The sequence below is a fragment of the Antedon bifida genome, chromosome 1 (assembly GCF_963402885.1).
Source record: "Antedon bifida chromosome 1, ecAntBifi1.1, whole genome shotgun sequence".
NCBI classification, from domain to species: Eukaryota; Metazoa; Echinodermata; class Crinoidea; order Comatulida; family Antedonidae; genus Antedon; species Antedon bifida.
Window position 1 is genome coordinate 8,692,479 of NC_136226.1, and position 21,787 is coordinate 8,714,265.

The 21,787-nt window shown below is 33.7% G+C and overlaps 3 protein-coding genes across 5 annotated transcripts; 2 read left to right on the top strand and 1 right to left on the bottom strand.

The window, feature by feature from the left end:
* The first annotated feature begins 1,109 nt into the window (after positions 1–1,109).
* LOC144853516 (coiled-coil domain-containing protein 13-like) lies at positions 1,110–8,461 on the top strand. Of its 2 annotated transcripts, none has more exons than XM_078711220.1 (14): positions 1,110–1,182; positions 1,636–1,871; positions 2,360–2,431; positions 2,760–2,865; positions 2,967–3,106; positions 3,210–3,494; positions 3,916–4,140; positions 4,527–4,703; positions 4,996–5,202; positions 5,444–5,610; positions 5,967–6,059; positions 6,339–6,452; positions 7,002–7,229; positions 7,611–8,461. In XM_078711220.1, exons 2-14 carry the CDS (start codon positions 1,695–1,697, stop codon positions 7,774–7,776), a joined length of 2,157 nt encoding a protein of 718 aa, XP_078567346.1. In that variant the 5' UTR covers positions 1,110–1,182; positions 1,636–1,694; the 3' UTR covers positions 7,777–8,461. The 2 variants fall into 2 exon arrangements, with proteins under 2 accessions (XP_078567346.1, XP_078567339.1); XM_078711213.1 differs by having other exon boundaries at positions 5,964–6,059; positions 7,611–8,457.
* A 681-nt stretch (positions 8,462–9,142) lies between these two features.
* On the bottom strand, positions 9,143–18,703 carry LOC144840494 (centrosomal protein of 78 kDa-like). Of its 2 annotated transcripts, none has more exons than XM_078696324.1 (12): positions 18,598–18,703; positions 17,269–17,530; positions 16,919–17,094; positions 16,365–16,541; positions 14,916–15,090; positions 14,252–14,365; positions 14,047–14,111; positions 13,465–13,700; positions 12,822–13,065; positions 12,266–12,343; positions 11,744–11,934; positions 9,143–11,146 (listed from the first exon to the last, which is right to left on the bottom strand). In XM_078696324.1, exons 2-12 carry the CDS (start codon positions 17,525–17,527, stop codon positions 9,739–9,741), a joined length of 3,123 nt encoding a protein of 1,040 aa, XP_078552450.1. In that variant the 5' UTR covers positions 17,528–17,530; positions 18,598–18,703; the 3' UTR covers positions 9,143–9,738. The 2 variants fall into 2 exon arrangements, with proteins under 2 accessions (XP_078552450.1, XP_078552440.1); XM_078696314.1 differs by having other exon boundaries at positions 17,266–17,530.
* Positions 17,506–21,086, top strand: LOC144840504 (protein NATD1-like). The gene is made up of 4 exons (XM_078696335.1): positions 17,506–17,547; positions 19,116–19,274; positions 19,657–19,775; positions 20,728–21,086. Exons 2-4 carry the CDS (start codon positions 19,154–19,156, stop codon positions 20,851–20,853), a joined length of 366 nt encoding a protein of 121 aa, XP_078552461.1. The 5' UTR covers positions 17,506–17,547; positions 19,116–19,153; the 3' UTR covers positions 20,854–21,086.
* The last annotated feature ends 701 nt before the right edge of the window (positions 21,087–21,787 follow it).

Below are 21,787 nucleotides of genomic sequence, written 5' to 3' on the forward strand. Positions count from 1 at the left end.
TTTGCGCTAATGCGTCAATGGTTAGTAGGCCTACACCAGCGTAACACTATAAACAATATGATATTCAAAATGTGGAATACGTTGCCTTCAAATGCATAACTTGTTTGACAATATTGATTATTAAAATCTAAATTCATTTTTTTATGCTCTGTACTTCCGATATCGGTTTTGTAATAGAGACAGCCCAAGTTATCTTCAAGCCTACGGCCTGAGTACAGTATTTTCGCATTCATTAACCCACTTATTAAGTCGAAACCTCATTGCATCCCTGGGAATTAATGCTTTTATTAAATACCCACAAACATACTGTTTAAAATTATAGACAGTATGATTGTTTTTTAAAAATTAGTAGCATTACAGAGAATTGGATTTTAACTGTAGGCTAAATTCAAATCATGACGAATTAAAATCTACCCTCAGTAGATATTAGGTATAGGCCCAAAACGCTAAAAATCCTTTTCATCAATCCAGAAGGAATTGAAGAGTAAAAATGTTTAGGCCTACAGTACAATAATTGCAAACACAATGCAACAGATGGAGCCACGCGATGGATTGTCCGAACTGTCGCTAATTGGTGGTTCAACGTTGCGGCGCTGCCCCAGTGGGTACCGAGCTTCAATTTAGTATTCAATATTCGTTTACAAACCAATCATTATAAATATATCAAATTATTTAATTTGAACCACTTAGTTTGCGGAGGCGTATTGGAATAATTGCAATAACATTTAGTCGTGAATAATGTGGGGCACTTGCTCGTATACGCGACTATTCATAAATAATTATAAATGGATTAGTAATATAGTAGATCAGGAATGAATATTAACTGGATTTAGTCATTATTAAATGCATTTACGGTTATACAATTTTAATTTCAAGCATGAAGAATATTGTATGACGCACGTATTTAATAATTTGATTGAGATGCATTCGAGAAAATTATTTTTTTTTTTTATTTTTGGTTAAAGCTGCTTTTTATAGACCTTAATTATTTTATTATTAGTCCTATTATCCTAGTAACGACCCGGTGTTAATTAGCTACTGTATACAATATGAATCGTGTTGATTCGTTTTGGGCCGTGTATTTTATGTTTTACAACATACTGCGTTCCCACGGAGAATATAAACGCCAAAAATATTTTCCTCACAAAACAAAACATTGTTGTGTTTTTCTGTGTGGTAGTGGTAAGTTATGTAACCAATTATCCGGCATTACAGTTTATGATCTAATAAAAGAAATATATTTAATATTATTGTAACGTTTTGTTACGTTTAACATGGGGAATTTCTTATTGCCGCCTAGTCCCCAAGGCAAGGGCAAGGCTAGCCTCTCATTTTGTTTTTGTTTGTTGCGCAGCGAATAAGAAAAGGTCAGAACAGAAGGGATTACACGGGGAGGAAATCTTGCATAGACCAGGCCTAGCAGGCTAAGAATATGAAAGGGATGTACCGACTATATAATATAAATATATGAACACAAACATTTAAATTGTATATATTTATTTATCTAGTAACCTAGTGGGGCGCCCTAGCCTACTTGGCCAAATAGAAATTAATTAGGCTAGCCACTTTTTTTATACTCCAGAATTATTATTAATTATGCCTAAGCCTAAACATTATTTTGATTTTTACTCTCAGAGCAAATGGAAATCAAGTTTGTCCGAATTATTGTTTACTAAACCTGTTTTATAATCATAATGGAGTCAGAAAATGAAACATTACGTCAACAATTTCAAGCTCTGCAAGATCAACAACAAAAGAAAATGCAACGTCGTTTGCAAAGACAGGAAGAAAAAAAGAAAAAAACGGATGACACCGCTGAAGGAGATGCAAAACAAGTTGGTCTTGACATTGGAGATGACCTAGGTCTATCGGTAAAATTTGAACATACAATTTAGTTGACATAACATATTTACTAGCATCCATGCAAGATGTTATTTTCAAAAATAGATTTTTTTTAAATTGATATTTAATAGCAATAACAAATTGGATAATATATTTTGAACGATTTATGTTGAACTCTCCAAGCAAATGTGGATTGAGTATTTTTACTAATCTTAAGCTCTGTCTACACTATCAAACTTTGACAAAAAAAATGTGATGTGCCTATATACAGTATATGGTAATGATGATGTCATATCACTACCATGGGGCATATCACGGCCATATTTGGACACACCAACCTTTGTTTGTTTTTTGTTAGTTTAGACAGAGCTTTAGTGGTGTCACCTGAATTGAGATTGAATGTTAAATGTTTGTTTCTAATTTTTTGTATTTGAATGAAATCAATATCAACATAATTGTATGCATAAAAATTGTACAGAAATTCAATTATATTAATCAATGTTGTTTTATTTTACAGCTTAGTGAAGGTATACCAGATACTGCAATATATAATGAGGAATTACACACTCATCTGAACCAACAGATTAGAGTAAGATTTTTAGTAATTATTGCCTAAAATGCACTACACAATGGCCAACCATACCTAATAATGAGATAATTTATTGGGTCCCGAAGGTGTCTCCTTAAAACTTTGTCTACACTATCAAACTAGTTCAACAAAAAAAGTGTGATGTGCCCAAATATGGTAGTGGTATATCCAAATATGGTAGTGGTATGACATCACATTTTTTGTTACATAAAGTTTGATAGTGTAGACAAGGCTTTATACTGTAGGTGTTGTACTGTATTAGTTTTATTTTTTGGAGAATAGAGACATTTTCTCTAATCATGATTTTATGATTTATTATCTTTTTTAGGAATTGAAGGATGAATCTGGTCGTCTTTACAAGCTTTTGAGTGAGAGGGATTATGAAATTAAAAGACTAAAGAAGCAAAGAGAAAGTGAAAGGGTAGCAATTGCAGGTATTTTAATCCCTTACCCCAACGCAATTGGGAAATAATAAGCGTTCCTTTCAAATATAGATGCTCACCCACATCAATTTATAACAAAAATTTGTCCACAGGAAGCGGTGTAGCCAGTGAAACTGCAGCGACAAAGATTGTTGATCTTTCAAAGAAAAACCGAGAAATGAAATCAGAATTAGAGAGTGAGAAAACAAAAGTAAAACAAATTCTTAAAAAGCTAAATGAGACCGAGAAACAGGTATGATTTTTAACAATTTTTAAACATTATTTTGTATGCGTTTGTGTGTGTATTTTTTAATGCATTTTATGTAAAGTTGTTTTAATGAACTGCTTTATATTAGCTAAATGAATCAAATGGCAACTACAAAGCACTAACAACTTTTGAAGAACCAAGTGAGAAAGAACAATTACAAGCCGAAATGAAACAGATTCAAGAAAAACTCAACCAAACTACCTCTAAGATGATGGAGTATCGAAATCAAACCAGCTCACTTAAGCAGGAATTGAAACTTGCTCACAGAGTGCTTACTCAAGAAGTGGGTGAACATGCCAATGTGCAGGCACTTCTGAACAGCAAGGGTGGAGCCCGTGGAAGGGCCCAGCAAATACTCAACCTCCAAAATAAGGTTTGTATTTTTTGAATGCTTTAACACATTGGCGTCACCACAATATATTTTTTGGATGCTTTCTGCAATAAAGCACAACAAACAGAAGTGATATTCATATTATTGTCTAGGTGTATCTTCTCAGCACTACTCTGTGAAATTGTGATGTTCTATGATGTATATATACAGTGGAAACTGCTTTTGACGAGTATTATCACACTGGACAAAACCAACATTTTAATTGTGTATCAAATATACGATAAATGGTCCCTGTCTCAGGTCAATATAAAAGAGCTATCAAGCCATCCTTCAGAAGATCGATACTGTACACAATCTTAGATTTTTGATGAATTTCTTTTGTTTTATACTCTGCAGATTATTTAAACTTACTAGCTCTGTTTATAATCAAGTAAATACATTTTTTAAAAACATTTATCTACAGGTTACTGAACTTGAAAGTCAGTTAAATCAACAGCGTTTTGTTTCTACCAGATCAGACACGCAGATGAGTCTTGAAGACCAATTTATGACGATGGATATCCCGGATGACAAATCTGAATCCATTGTCTCCGCAAGGACATTCAAAAGCAACCATAGTTCATCAACTGCTGATAAAAATCGTACAAAAATCAGACAAATGGAAAAAGAACGAAAAGAAGCTCAGGCTGTAAGCTAAGAAATGTTTTTTCTGCTTCTTTTCTATAACATTATGTGTTCCTTATTCATTTATTTCACTGCTAATCTAAAACTCTGTCTACACTATAAAAGTTTATGTGACAAAAATGGGTGATGTGCCCATGGACATGATGATGTCATATCACTACCATATTTAAGCGTATCACTACCATATTTAAGCGTATCACTACCATATTTGGGAACATCACACTTTTTTTGTCAAACTAGTTTGATAGTGTAGACCAAGCTTTACTGCAGGGTATATTTATTAGATTTTAATTTTCTTTTAAAAAGGTAAAGTAGGAAAAAAGGTTATTTATGAATGTGAAATATATATATCATTACCATTACTCCTAATTCTTGGTATCTTCTAAACAGAAAGCAAATGAAGAACTGAAAGCCTTACAGTTGGACTACTCTAGGCTAAAAGAGAAATGGGACGCATCAAAGGCTAGAAACAAAGTACTGGCAAATGAACTAAAGTCTCTAAAGCAACAAATTAGTACATTTATAGATAAAGGAAAACATGATGATGAGTTAATATCAGCGTTATTGGTAAGTTGCAGATTAATACTTCAACTGATTATCAGTACTGTTATAGTATGTACAGGATACTGGATATATATGGAGATACAGTGCAGGGAATTGGGTGAAAACTTTGACTTTCAAATGAAGGTGTTCTTGTCTTGTATCAATTATTGATTTATAGAAAAAGGAAAACATGATGATAAGTTGAAATCAGCGTTATTGGTAAAACTTAATGGAAAACTTTTACTTTCAAACGAAGACACATTTATGCCTGTCAATTATTAATGTAATTTCTTTCTTTATTTTTCTTTTTATACAGAAACAACAAAGTCAGTTAAATGAAGTTTACAATGAAACACACAGACAACAAGAAGAACAAAAGAAACAGCAAAAGCAACATCAGCAACTCTTGCATCAACAAAACCAACACGACATGAACATTGTTGAACAGTTGAAAAGAATTGTTGCAGAAAAGGAACAAAAAGTTCACAATCTTGAGGATGAAATTAATCAAATGAGGTTAAAGGTTAGAGTTCAATTTAATTATTTTGTTTTTATTTTGATGTAGTGTGTACTGGATTGGATACTGCATATTTCTTTCTTTCTTTTATTTACCCAAAAATATAAAGTATAAACATTGTAACATAAATAAAACATAATACATCAAAGGAAGGGCTCAAAAATAGTTAAAACTAATTTCAGCCCCTAAACATATTATGTATATGATTTGTCCAATAAAAGTTATAATATAATGATTGTTCACATAGCAAGAAGAAAGACATAGCATGAATGGTTTTATGGAGCGTCCCCCATCTCGTGGAGGAAGCAGGCCATCCTCAGGCCAAGTAGAAAGGCCAGGCACAGGTACAAAGGTTGTGACCTTTGACAATAGTGTAAATGGACATTTCAGTGGTGGCCCAGTACCTCCCTCCAGGTTAGTGCTATCCACTATTGTGGTGTGATCAATAATTTTGGCACATAAATCCATCCAATTTGTTTAAGCCCGAGTATTCAAACTATTTTTGAATCGTGCATTGTGGTATTGATACTACCATGTATGCCATTATTGGCATGATGATTGAATGTCATTTGATGACAACTGAATGTCATGAAAGCGGAGAGATGAAAGTTATGACATGTGTAGCATCTAGTCCACTGCGCTTTGAGACAGCTTTCACTGTAGAACACTGTAGAAAGTGCATTAAAATACAAAATACTATATAACTATCGTATATATTTTGTTATGAAAAAATATCGTTTTCAATTGTGTTTTTTGTCATTTTTTAGAAGTGGTTCCAGGCATAGTGCACGTAGTACCTCAAGACAAAGCATAGACAGTCCAGGAAGGCCATCGTCCACATCTGTTAGGCCTTTAAGTGCAAAGTAAGTTAAATAAATCAACTATTCAGACAACTACCAGCACTAACAATGACCCCAATATAATTACCACCCAACACCATCTAGCTAAAATTTAAAAAGAGGTAATGATTTCCATATTTGTCCTATGTAATTGTCTTGATGTTTGATTCATAAACAGCTATTGTTAATATTAAAATTGTTAATCTTTTTAGCTTTACATCAACCTCTATGTTTTGATTTATTTTTGATGCGATAAATGTACAGCATTACTTGACTACCCCAGCACACTTTACTTTTCTACAGTGCATTGGATGTTGATGAGTTAAGACGGCAATGTCAAGAATATAAATCCTTCAGTCAAGTTGCTGAAGTGGAGCGAGAAAAATTGATGGAGCTGGTTGCAGTATTACAGAGACGGTATGTAGTACTTGAAAACTTAATTTTTATATGTCATTCTGTAGCTTTTGTGTGCTCTTCAGACTGTATAGTCCTCATTGGGATCGTTTGAACTATTTTGACCATGTTTGTAACAGTGGAAAAGGGATGTGGAAAGACCTATCATGACATATGTTGATCAGCTCCAAGAAGACACAGGGCTATACTACCATACTACCAGAAATCGTGAGACCATTATGCAAAATAGAAACCTATGGAGAACCATCATTGGACTTATAATAATTGGAATAATAATATGGATTTATATAGCACACATACCACTCAAGAGTGCTCAAGGCACGTTAAAAAAAAGGGAAATTCAATATACCATATCTGGCTGACTAGATGACCACGGAGTGAGTAACAGTGGAAGACCCAGGGTTGTGAAATAGGAGGTCTAAATTTTATTTTGCATTTTTTATCTCCCAAATCAGTTAATATTTATGTAACTGTATACTTCTGAAAGTATGCCTGTACCATGATAAATCTTTGCTACTGTAATTAATTTTGATGTAATTATCATATGTTTAGAGTGGAAGAGGCCAATCAGAATCAAGCTGATACACATTCTCAAGCTCAAGAACTAAAACGACAGAATGTACAGCTTGAGAAACAGTTAGGTAAGATGAGAATCGAATCTGGTCGCAAGGGAGTTACGCAATCAAAAAACGCCCTCACAGCAGCAATAAAAACGGAAGAAGAGCTTCTTAAAGCAGATATCAAGTTAACTACAGAGAACCTAGAAGAACTGCAGACCAGGTGAGGATATTAACTTTATTTGTTGAAATTGAAAACTTCCGTTCCTTCTGCAGTGGGTGGGTTTTTTCAGCTCTTGTTCTAGATATTAATGATAAAATGTTGCTCATTTAGCATTCGAATATTATCCACTAAGTATGGATATCTCACAAAATGAATCTTTTCTTTTAGATATACAGTATTACTACTGTCACATTCTATATGCCTTTTTTAATGTTTTTTATTATTTTATTCTGTTTTATAACCAGCAACCAATTTTATTTTTATACATGTTTGTGAAAACACAATAAAGATAACTTGAACTTAATTCTTCCAAAAGATAGAGCCTTTTTTTTGTAAATAAATGTTTTCAATAAATAAACTTTGATAAATAAATTATTTCAGGTTAGCAATTCAAATAGACGAGAATGATGCCCTGAAAGCAGCCCTGCAGAGCACCATGAAAAGTAAAGACGAGGACCTGAAACTTTATCATCAGATGATGGAGCAGACTAGAAAAGTTTTCTTACAGGGCCTAAGACAGTTCAAACAAACAAGTGTAGGATCATAACAGCATCTCCATTGAATATATTATATTGTAAATTTAAAGACCGCTAGTTCAGTTTTAGTAAAGCTCTGTCTACACTATCAAATTAGTTTGACTAAAATAGATATGGTAGTGATATGACATCATTGTTTCCATATATGTGCATATCACATTTTTTTTGTCATATAAAGTTTGATAGACAGAGCTTAAGTGTGATATTTGTAATGGCCACATTTGCCAAGCCTTTGTCGTGTTATTATTTCTTAGATAACTTGTATAGATGCTCACTAAATTCAATAGTAACTTAGTTACCATAATTAGAAAATTAGAATTTCCAATATTTCAAATAATATATAAATCTTCTTTGTCATTTTATTGAGTACTACTAACAGTGCAATAATTCTGATTGTGATTGAGTTTCTGATAAGCCAACGCTAAACATAAAATGGTAGTTTATATAGCGCCCAATACAATGTTTCTAAGCGCTTTACACACAAAAATAAATAATGGTAATAATGTCCAATCAAAAGACAGGAATTTATTTAGGTGTTACATAATAATGATGGGCCATTTTTCGAAAATAAGATAACACAATATATGCGCATATATAGTGAAATTTTAGAAAAATGGCCATATTTCAACCCTTTTATTATTTGACATAACTAGTTACTATGGATCTATAAGATGATGATAACACAATATATGCGCATATATGGCCATATTATCGCATAATTATTGAATTTTTAAAAAAGTGGATATTTTGGCAATTTTTCGACAAAATACCTGTACTATAGTACAGGAAAATTTTCGAAAAACGGCCATATTTCGACCCGTTTATTTTTTGACATAACTAGTTACTATAGCTCTATAAGATGATAATAGTAACACAATACATGCGCATATATGGTCATATTATCGCATAATTATTGAATTTGAAAAAGTGGATATTTTGGGCATTTTACAAAAAATAACCTGTACTATAGTACAGGAAAATTTTCGAAAAACGGCCATATTTCGACCCTTTTATTTTGTGACATAACTAGTTACTATGGCTCTATAAGGTATCATAACACAATATATGGCATAATTATTGAATTTGAAAATGTGGATGTTTTGGGCATTTTATGAAAAAATCCCTGTACTATAGTAAAGGGAAATTTTCAAAAAACTGCCATATTTCAACCCTTTTATTTTTTGACATAACTAGTTACTATGGCTCTATAAGATGATGCTAACACAATATATGCACATATATGGCCATATAATCGCATAATTATTGAACTGAATTATTCCTTCCAAGAAGACGCAACGATCATTATTTATAATTATCACGTATTTCTGAAAATAAATGTTGGCAAATTACTATACATATATACAAATACTACAGCTGTTTAAGCATTGAATACTTTCATTTGATACAAAGAATATACACCCGATATTAAAACGGTAAGTCGTATGGACTACACTCATACACAATTCGTGAATATTTACAACCAGTTCACTTAAATTCATTTCTTTTCGCAGGAAGATGACGCTAAAAACATGAGCTATCCATTATTTAAATGTCCCTAGCATGTATGACGAAAGAATTGATACAACTACAATTGCTAATGAACATGCTATTGAGCATTCTTCTGTGTAACCGAATGGCTTATTCTGTGCTCTTTGTATGCTGTTTATGTGGGTTCAAACACCACGAATGCTGTTCTGTTTTTCACATTTAGGTTAATAATAAATATCTTGGATTTATAAAGCGCCTAATGTTGTGAAACCTCTAAGGTTGGATTCGAACCCACGATCAGTAGTCCAACACACTGTGCCACACGGCCTTAGGTTTAGCAGAGAAAAACTATGATCAACGGATACTTAATAATGAATAATTCATGACTTCTGCATCACCTACATACGGAAAACAAACTTTGCATACAGCTCATAAGATTTTGGCGGCACACAGTTGGGTATGGTAGTACTGTACAGATTACAACACTAGAATTCATTATCTGAACTATAATCTAATATTTCTTCAACAATGTCTAATGGTGATGACCGGTCACTTTCTAAATCAGAAATCCTAGCAGAATTCTCACTTTTAAAATTGTCCTGCTTACCAATTTCTTGTACGCTTCTTTCAGAGTGAATGTTTGATTGCTTGGAGCTACCAGATGCCCAACTGTCGCTGTACACTGGTGATGGTGTCCTATTTGGAGAGGTTTTATCAGGTGATGTCAAGTGGTTGGCAGGGGGTAAATCAGCATCCCCTTTAGTACCCGATTTATTATCAGCTTCATTAACATAATGAATATCTTTAGTGTTTTCTAACCTCTCCACCTTTCCTCCTTTAATAACAAGCCCTTTTTCAAAGTCATTATTATTTTCTTGTATATCTGAACTCGCCCCTAATATATCATTAGTTGTCTGATGCATGGCAGGTGCATCTGCTGGCAGTTCTGGAATGTTCTTTGCGGAAGATACGTTTGGAATTATTGCTATGCCACTTTCTACTATATTCTGATACCTCTTAGTCTCTGTAGCATCTTGTCCTTCTGAGCTGGAGGTAGTAACTAATTTATTATTCCCCCTATGGTCCAAGATATCCTGTGTTTGAGATGGACCAACCATGTGAAGTTTATCAGCATCGTATGTAACAGTTGAAGGGGGAATCATTTCCCTCTGTGGAGGGTTCATTATGCCTTGATTCTGTGAGAGCTGCTGGGGTTGAGAGGCAACTGTTGATTGTGTATAATGAATATTTTGCATATTATAAGGAGAGGTGTAACCGGTGGGTGGTGGTGGTGGTTGCCAACCTGGTTCCGATGGTAAAAAGTATTGTTGTGGTATAGGTGTTACCGATGACCGTGGTACCCATCCAGGTACTGGTGCTTGGATTGGTACTGAAGGACCGATTTGTACTGGCTGTGCTGAATAATGGTAATTTGTTGTGTTCATATGTGAAGTTACACCATGTTGCTGTTGTAATGGTGGTGGTATAGGGTCACCAAAACTAACTGGTTGTTGATTATATTGCTGCAACGGCATAGAGTTCATGTGATGGTTTCCGGGAAATTCCCGTTGATGCGTAGAGTTCATGTGATGGTTTCCGGGAAATTCCTGTTGATGCATAGAGTTCTTGTGATGATTTCCGGGAAATTCCTGTTGATAAGTAGAGTTCTTGTGATGATTTCCTTGAAATTCTTGTTGATGCATCGAGTTCTTGTGATGGTTTCCAGGAAATTCCTGTTGATGCACAGAGTTCTTGTGATGGTTTCCGGGAAATTCCTGTTGATGCGTAGCCTTGCTAAAAGGTGTTGGTTGATGATCTTGAAGGATAGACAACACAGAGGGATCCTTTACATCACCTGGCGACAATCCAACAAGATTACACAGCTGACCCAATCTGCAGAAAAAAAACATTTTGGTACGGATTAAATTTCAAAATTTATTTTAAAAAGCCTCCAGAAATGGAGAGATACACACAAAACAAAAGCAAAACAATATACAAAACGGGAACAATTCAACGCTTAGAACACCCACAATAAGAGTTTCAGATAATTATGATGGTCATGATTTGATTTCATGCAGTGTCACAAACGCTATGGTGATTGCAATCATTACATTTCAGTCGTCTGATCTTTATGATATTGCTTATCAATGATATCAATTTACAAATATAGTCAAATTTAGCTAGAGTGTTCCAATTGAATAAGACTGTAAGTAGAGGTGTTCCAACTTGATCGTGAAATAGGACATAAATATGTGTAGGTCTAAAGCTCTGTATACACTTTGTGTGATGTGCCAAATATGGACATGATGATGTCATATCACTACCAATCCATATTTAGCATATCACTACCATATTTGGGTATATCAAACTAGTTTGATAGTGTAGACAGAGCTTTAGGTCATCACAAATCATAAGCACCCTAATATTACCCTGATTAACAGGTATTATTTTGTCCTTTATAAATAAATTAAAATAAAAATTTAAACTGACCCTGCATCTCTCAATAAATCAAGAAAAGTGTGGAATTTTCTGAATGATTCTTCAATGCTCTCTAAAACCGCTTCATCAATATCACCAACGGCATCAGGTTTATCATCTAGTTGTTTTTTGAACGGTGAGGAAGCACCTCGTGCCTGTAGCAACTGAATTTCATGTCGTAGACGACTGTTCTCAACTTCAAGCTGAAAATGATAATCAACATTTCTGTAATGACATTAAGAAAGTATGGGTAGAATAATAACTATGTTTAATATATCATGAACCCAGTCAAGCAAAATAACTATAAATGGCATGTTTACAAACCCAGTCAGAAAATTGAGTGTATATGTAACCTAACAAAGAACATGACTGTAAATATGTTATGTGAAGTATTCTCATTAATTTTTTCAAAGTGACTGTCAACTTTGACCCAAATGAAAGTCCTTCTGGTTAATCAAATGTGATAGAAATCAACTTATTTGCCACAGTATCATTTTGAAATATTGCCAGAAAGAAGAATTTTTAAAAGACTACCTCTATCAGACGAGCATTAGCTGCATTGCGGGCCTGACTCTCAACATCATAGCGGCGTCGAATTTCCTCTAACTCTACCTATAAAAATAACAATTTGAATTATGCTATGAATTTACTTTTGAAGTGAAAAATATATATTTTGGAGAAAAATACCACAAGGTACCTGAAAAAAACCTGCAATAATACAAGGTACCTGGGAAGGGGGATCTGGATAAATACAAGGTACCTTGGGAGAACCTGGATCAATAGAGGTACCTGGAGAGAACCTGGATCAACACAAGGTACCTGGGAGGAATCTGGATAATACAAGGTACCTGGAGAGAACCAGGATCAATACAGGTACCTGGAGTGTGAATCTGGATCAATACAAGGTACCTAGGGAGCACCTGGATCAATACAGGTACCTGGGGAGAACCTGGATCAATACAGGTACCTGGGGAGAACCTGCAATAAAATTTAAAGGTTCCTGAGGAGAAAAAAGGTACCTGGACAGAAAAAAACATACATTCAGAGGAATAATACATGGTACCAGGGGAGATCCTAGATTAAAACTTACTCTTAGTTCCTTATCTATTTTCTTCTTGTCGTCCTTATCTACTCTTTTCTTGTTATTTCCCATCCTTTCATTCCATTTATTTGGTGAGCCATGGAGTTTATCATATGAGCTGGTATCTTTTACACTAGTATCACTCTCTGCTGGTGTTGAGGTAGTGGTTAAATGGAAGTGGACACCTGGTGAATCTTTCGTAGGGGTGGTGCTTACATCCGAATCATTCTTCACACGTTCAGCGGATGTAGCTCTAGCAATAGAAGAAACAAAAATGATTTTATTGTTGAAAGTTACTGGTAATAAATATTTCTGTCACAAGAATATGATAAAATTAATATTTGTTGGTCAGAGATTTTGTATTGCATGCTGGTTAAATTAGTGTTCTGGATGTCTAGTTGTATTTGTATTAGAAATTCACAAATATTTTATAATTTGTTAGTCACTGACACTGTATCATTGTCATATTGTGTTTGCCAGGTATAGTGAGCACAATAAAGAATCCTGTTCATAAGTTTATTTCATCATTTGTTTTTATTGACTTAATATTTTAATGTACAGAGTATTACTTTGTGGGAGTTCATATTGTTGAGATTCTTAAAGTATACCTTGCATAAAAATATACTTTACATCCAATGAAATGGTACTGTACCTGGTAACTGCTCTAGCTGCTGTTCGCCATGGCACGAATCCTGGGCCAGGCCGTCTCACAGTAGGAACATCATTCTTAGCTAGTCTACCATCAGCAGATTTTGAGCGAATTCTTGACCTGCTTACACGAACTGTAGAAGTAGGCTTTGATGACTTCTTACTTACTGCAGTTGAGACATGCTTAACTTTTCTTCTTGTAGGTTTTTCAGTTGATTCACTGCTTCGAAGCCACTTATACTGAAGAAAAAAAGATATTAGAAGTTAGAATTGATTGTCAGTGAAAACATTGGTAGATTTTGTAAATGCTCTATTTCAAGTCCTTTCCTGTTACAGCTTTCTTTAAGCTGTTTTCTATATATTATGTAATACTAAGGAACATCCTAAAACAAAAGAAGCATATAGGAATAAAAGACAATGTTGAAATACGAAATGAATAATAATTCTAGTACAGTACAGTAAAATATCACAAAATTATCCAATTGCTTAGATGATTGTAACAAGGGATTCCTACAGTTATTTCAACCACTTGGAAACATACAAAGTCGGAATATGTGACAATAGGTAAAATAAATTAAATAATTACCTCTGATTCATGTCCACCTCCATTGATCATCACTTGTTCTATTACTGCTTTCACTATTTCATGATCTATAAAATAGGCGTTCTTAAATTATATCAATAATTAAAAACCATATAAAACAACATTTATGTAGATGGTGATTACACTTTCTTGTAGTCTGGTATTATCTTTTTCAAGCACATAATCTCTAATGTTTAGTACAACATACCTATGAGAGGATTCTTCCTCAAGTCAAGAACAACAATTGTTGAATTCTGATGCAACGCATTTAGCAATACTTGAGCTCCTGTATTAGACAAGCCACAGTTCTGTAAATCTAAAGCTGTAGATATGAAACATTTAAATAGAAGAACTTTGAAACAGATTCTGTAGATTCGATAACTATTAGCATATTACATAGCATGCTCGTTAAGTTTGTGCACTCTTTGTGTTTATAATCAGTGTACCGTGTCCCACATTTAATGGCTCAGCCTATATAATGTGCCAGTTCTGAGTCACTGTACATATCATTTCCAAACGAGATTTAATAAGACCAAAACAGTACTGTCTGCACATCGGATATATATTAAGATTGACTCATGACAATTCACTAAATGTAATAAGAGCGGAAGTCAAAAACTAGCGCGGGAAAGACTAATACGATCTCCTCTCAATTACAGTAAATGTTTTATTTAGGTTGATTAAAGGGAAAATATCTAAGTTAAGTGGAGAATGTGGGCCACTATTTCTAGCTTCACATCATAAGCCACATCATCGCTTCATGCACAAACCTTATGTTATGTGACTGTGATTGGTATGCCAAGTGTGAGCAGACACACTACACATTGCTCCTTGAGTATAGTAGGCCTTGTTTCTAAAAAAAGAAATTCTACCTTTTAACCAAAGATCATCCTTTATTGCATCAGCAAATGCAGCTGCACCTTCATCATTCAACAGTGGGTTTCCGTTCAGAGTTATCCTACGAATGCCTGCCATACGATCCAGATCTGGACGACGGTAGCGTAGACTTTCTTTCCATGCTTCACTGTGGAGCCTTGTGGATTGATGCTGTTTAAATCAAGAAGAATTAAAATAAATATTGATATTTATAATGACAACCAAATTGAATTAAAAAAACTTTTCACAAAGGTACGCTGTTTACGCAAATTAATAGAAGGATTACAACATCTATTGCAGTTGAAAGTGGTCAACGGTAAACTGTGCCAATGTGTATCGAAAGTAAAACATTTTTATCTGTCGATCATGCACCTAGTTCCCTGTGCTGATAAGACAACAAAATGGAGCATAGACAAGGCCTATACACACACTTGACCTTTTCGATAAAAAACAATGAATTGGATGCATGCAAGTTTGTTACAGTTAAAGATGTATTGTCCCCCCAAAAACATGAAAAATTTTTAAAAAAAATAAATAAATCAGATTTTGAATAGGTTATTTTGTAGTTTTTAATAAAGTGAATCACTTCCGTAGAAAAAAAAAACGGAAAAAAATAATGTTTTAACTTATAAAATAACATGATAAATGGTTAAAGATGTATTGTCCCTTTGACTAATTCCCAAAAAAATTTTTTTTTAATATTTCGAAAAAAAGTTTGTCATTTTGAAGTATCATAATAGTTATTAACTTTCACCAAAAACTAGTTAAAAAAAAAATCATTTAACTGAAATACAGACGTTTTTATGTTCAAAAAATAACTTTGACTTCCAGTCAAAGTTTTCGATCAAAACATATCTCATAATGCAACATGCTTGTTTGGCTACTCTGTATGAGTAATCATAAAATATCCTCGAGATCTGTGTGAAAACACCTTCTCAACCGTGACGAGTTGTAAACAATCCTAATTAACATCATGCATAATGCATACTCGTGGTTTGAAATCTTTGTTTACTTTCGCTCGCGACGATTTTCTAGAAGAAATGTAATTAAATTAATTTACCTGTTAATTACGTAAACTTGTTGTTTTTCCTCGAATTTTCGACTTAAAGTGAATAACTTTAATATTACTTTGATATGGCCAATTTAAATTAAGAATATTTTGACCTTCATTTTTTTGTGTTTCAAGGGACAATACATCTTTAAATTCAACCAAAAATCCATTGGCTGGCAGCCAATTTGACCATTTTTTGCTTTAAATTCCAGTTTTTTCAGGTAAATAATTTTTTTTTTCGATCCAATTTTTGGTCGAGGTCAATAACTATTATGTGACATTAAAATGGCATATTCAACAAAAAAATTTTTTTAAATTATTTTTCAGGGGGACAATACATCTTTAAGATTTATATACTCTGCTAAAAATTCCCATATTGAAAACGTCAACAGACCTTAACGACTTTTGAAATGGATTGAGCAGCATTGCAGGTTAAACCGCATCCAGTTAGATTTAAAGAAACTAGTGCTGTTGAATTACGGATGTTGTGGCAAAGCACTGCTACAGCCTTGTTACTTAGTCGACAGCCTTCAAGGGATAGATGTTCCAATGAAGATGCTCTTGATAAACCCTATTAAAACAAAAAAATTATCTATATTTTAAACAACTATTTAGAAATAAACAGACACCTTGAACAACCTAAATAAACATACAGTATTGCAAAATAGAAAAAACATCACTTAAATGGACTAATGTTTATGAAATTGAAAGACATCCTGTCCGCAGTACCTGTACATGTTGTTTAAACACCAAGATCATGCATCTACTGTAACTTATTCCGATCTGATTTTATGCACATTTTAGTCAAAAAGTGCCAGCGTTTTGTGTCAACAGGGCCTAGAGTGATCAGATATAAATTACGATATCTGGCTATATTGATTACTTACTTTTTCACTTCCCAAACTCTTATTTTCATTGTTTTTATAGACTATCAAATGCAACATTTACCTTTGATAAATTAGTGATGTCTTTCTCCTTAAGTGGTAAGCCTTGTATTTCTAAATATTGTAAACTGCGACTATTTAATAAACATTCTTTCAATGATAGACTCAGACGATTCACCACCTCTTTAGAACGAACAGCAGGAGGGCGCCGTCTCACACCATGTCTTCCTGAGGCATCATCTGATAAGATAGAACATGAATGTACAATATTAAAAGGTTGCCGAATAAACATTAATAAAGTATGGTTTACGGTACCATTTGATTTAACAAAAGTCAAGTTGAGAATGTCTGAATTATTAATTATTAGTAATTACTACTGTCATCACAGTACAGTAGTACTGAAAATCTTACCACTATCTTTTGTTTGTTGAAAATAACTTCTGATTCCAATGAATGACAAACTTTTATTAATGCGAATTGAATTTAAGATTGGCCCCCAGTCTGGAAGTCGGATACGATCTGCATTAATGTCGAGAGCGCCCTCAGCCAGATGAGCTTTTACAGACTGTACTGGAACAGAGTCTTGCAAAGCACATAAGTTATTGTAGTATGATTCAAAGTTTGTACTGCCCTTTGACCTTGCTGGTATAGATGTAAACATTACTGATGGCATCTCCTGTATACAAATAATCAGTAAAATAAAATATTTATCAGTTATAGCCTAGGCATAATAGGCTAGTTAACATTAACAGTTAAAAACACTTTGACTTCATATTAGAAGCGATAAATTTGAATTTAAAACATGAAAGAAACATAAATGTACTACTAGGCCTAGCCTAGGCCTACATATTCTCTACCTACCTACACATATTCTCTACCTACCTACCCACCCATTCTAGATGGCCTAGGCCATGTAGGTAGTCTAGTAGGCCTTCATCGGGCCTATGATGTGTAGCCTTTATAGCCTAACTATGCTCTCTATCTAGGGGGAACAGACGATCGGGACCACGGACGATCGGGACCACGGACGATCGGGCCCAAGACGATCGGGCCCAGAAAACGTGGTCCCGATCGTCTTTAGCGTTGGGCCCGATCGTCATACCAGTTGGGCCCGATCGTCCAGTGTTTTCAGAACCATGTTGGGTCCGATCGTCTTACCAGTTGGTCCCGATCGTCTTAGCGTTGGGCCCGATAGTCGTTTGTGTTATATAAAATAATGTGCCACATTTCATCATTTTTAATTCCTACTGCTAGTGTCAACGTGCTTTTCTTGCGTAATTGAGATTTTAATTAAAAAGGTTAATTAGATTTTTTTCTGATTTTATCATAATTTTCCCCTAATTAACACTACTGGTTTTAAGAATTTCTTACCAATACTCTCGATTTATGAATAAATGTGATTGATTTGATTTTTATTATTGTGTTGTTTGTATTCGCGTATTTATTTTTAAAAATTTTCTGAGAATGTTTTGGGCCCGATCGTCTTGTTTGTTGGGCCCGATCGTCTCTGGGCCCGATCGTCTTTCACCCTTGATGGGCCCGATCGTCTCACGATTTGGGCCCGATCGTCTTGAAGTGGGCCCGATCGTCTGGGCCTGATCGTCCGTGGTCCCGATCGTCTGATAACCCTATCTAGGCTAGGCCTATTAATTATAGGCTAGGCCTACCCTTCAACATTATTACTGCTCTAAGATAGGCGTAAAACCTAATCATTCCTAAACAGGCCTAATATTCAATACTTACACTTTATATATAATAATGATTTATTTATTTCAGGTATTTAGATGTGACAAAAAAATACATCGCCGATCGATGAGATTGATGAACTTTTTTAGTTTTTAAAATGGCGCCGTAGGCTTTATAAACAATTTCCAAAACCACTGCACAAACATTTACATCGATTGTATATTTATAAAAACACGTATCTTTTTTATTGATTAAAAAAATGTAGTGAATTTTTAGCGATTTTATTTTATTATTATAACATATTTATCAAATCATAAACAAAAATAAATATTAAAACAGATCTTAGTTATGTTTGTGAACAGTAAATACGCCGACGACGCCCGGTCCAGTCAAGCATAACAAAACAAAACATATTTTGTTTGTGTTAGTTTTTATGCTTTTTTAAAGAGGAAATCTTAAGAGAAGACACTAACTAAATATACTATGTTATAAGTTAAGCCTGAACTAACAATTCATATTGATATTATTATTTCAAACAAAGTTTGGAATGCTTAAATCATTTGGTTATTTTCTAGGCCAACGTAATCGTGGCAGTTCATTCCTTTTGACTAGAATGATGAGCACCCGTCCGTCTGTGAGTAGCACATCAGACAAAACATGTTCTAGTGAACTAGGCCTAGCCGTTGTTCATAACTCAGACAAACGTGAATTTACTTTAGTACTCGATAACACAGGTAATACAGTAGGATAATAATAAAGTAATTTCCGAAGGATATGCTAGGCCTATAAATTGTATTTCTAAATAAATTTCCATCCATTTTATTTAGGTAGGCCTACTATACCTTTAAAAAAAAACAAAAAAACTTACAATTACATTTTAATCAGGGAGTTGTCTAATTAACAACTCCCTGTTTTAATGATGTTTGTTATTGATTGGCATTGCACACATTCTTACTTATCCATCTTACTTCACCTTTATACTGTACGGTACGAGTAACCGTTTTCATATTTTTTTTTTTGAAACAAAAAACATGGCACATGGTTTTTTTTTTTAAATTAATTCTTTAAAAAAATATATATATATAATATAAAATACAATCATTACAAAATTTGCAGGTAGTAATGTTCAACCAGCCGTTTTACAATATGAGCTTCTTCCAGGAATAGTAGACTTGTACCACACTGGTGTTCCAGAGGCTTACAGAGGAAGAGGTGTGGCTAAGCACCTGGCTAAGGTGTGTTTGATTATATAATTCAACATAATCATAGTGTTTCCTTTAATATATCATTTTTGTTTGTGTATCAGGATTTAAACAAAACCTTGACAAAATCTCATAAGATTCTTAGCTTTTGTCAAGGTTATTTCCGCGATGGATGTTGTTTTTTTAAAATTTTAATATTCTTTACATTTGTCAGTTATGCTTATCTGCTTTTAGTTATTAATGTTTAGTTTATTTTTGATCTGTGTATTGTTGTAATGTAATCATTTACAAAGCGATACTGTATAAACTGTAAAGAGTTGCTACATTTAAATATTTAGAAGCGGTTTGATATGAAACGAAGGTGTCTGTCCGCCACTAATAGTTGTTAATTCAGGTTGTTATGGGAGACTCGTTCATCATTAATTTGCGACAATTTGCTGTTATTTATATAAAAAAATTGTACTTTGGTACTTCACTGTACAGTATCAATGGTGGAGAAAATGACATAAAACATGTCTGATGTGCACCATGTGATTCACGGAGCCTGAATGTCACAACTCTATACAGTATAAAGACCTACATATACAATACATATTTTGTGTGCCCTTTATATAACCACTAGATCTTCGAAATAAATAAGTGATTTGTAAACATCTAAAGATTTTCAAATTGTTAAATGTAAAAAATCTAACAATTGCAAATTAAAAAGTCTCGCTAGGAAACGAAGATATTACTGTTAATACTGTAAACAAACCACTTAAAATTAAAGTTCGGAGTTGTTTATTTTCCAATCAAAGTATCAAAAAAGTATAGTGGCTATCTATACAGTTCACAGGGAACTAACTATTAATATGGTTAATATTTAACTACTGTAATATTAGTAATTGTGTTTTCATGTTTGTTCATATCATATTATTAATCATCAGTAAGTGGTATGGTTTATGTATATACTTTTTTTAAATTGTTGTACTTTTTCTCTAAATAGGCTGCCCTCGAGCATTTTTCCAACCAAGATGACTCACTAATTAGGCTGTCTTGTACATACCTTCAAAAATATGTTCGTGATCATCCACTGGATAAGTATACAACAAAACTAGAACAGAATTATTGACGAAGAATTTAACATTTCCATCACTACTGTGTTTATGAATTACCATGGATTACCATCTACAATGTTAAAGGATACAGAACAGTTTTTGATTCATTAAAATAAATGCACCAAATTATGAATACATTATAAAGGGTACCAGTGTGGGAAAAATATATGAAATATAATTTTTAAAATAAATTGATAACAAGGAAGTCTTAAAAGGGTCGTTTCTGTTTATCAATAAGGAAATCGTATTTCTAGTTTTGTTTTTGTATTTAAAATTGGGAGTGCTCAGCATTTCACGCTACCAGTAAAAATTGTTTACAATTACAGTTTAAACTAATGTACTAACAGGAAACAATATACTGTAAGCATCTTGGCTAGATAGAACATTCTGATAAACATTGGTATTTAATGGAAACATCTCACTGCATGTTTGGTAAATACAGCCACTTCAAATTCATCGTAGTGTGAACCCAGCTTTGGTACAACCTTGCACCATGGCGGATGGATTGGAGGGTTTATATTCAAATAATAAAAATACATCTGCTAACACAAGACTGATGTATAAATTTTCTAAACATAGGGCATGTTTTTGCTACATAAAAGCCAATTTACACAGACGAACGGTAACGTGTTTGGTAAATACAGCCACTTCAAATTCATCGTAGTGTGAACCCAGCTTTAGTACAACCTTGCACCATGGCGGATGAATTGGAGGGTTTATATTCAAATAATAAAAATACATCCGCTAACACAAGACTGATGTATAAATTTTCTAAGCATATTTTTGCTACATAAAAGCCAATTTACACAGACGAACGGTAACGTTAAGCGGAAAACCGCGTAGCTTGTCAAATCTATCCTGAGCAGGGTTTCCGCTCAACCACCTGTCTGCTAATTTATGCTAAATAATTAATTGCAGCTAACTGTTAAATGCCATACTAACATGCAA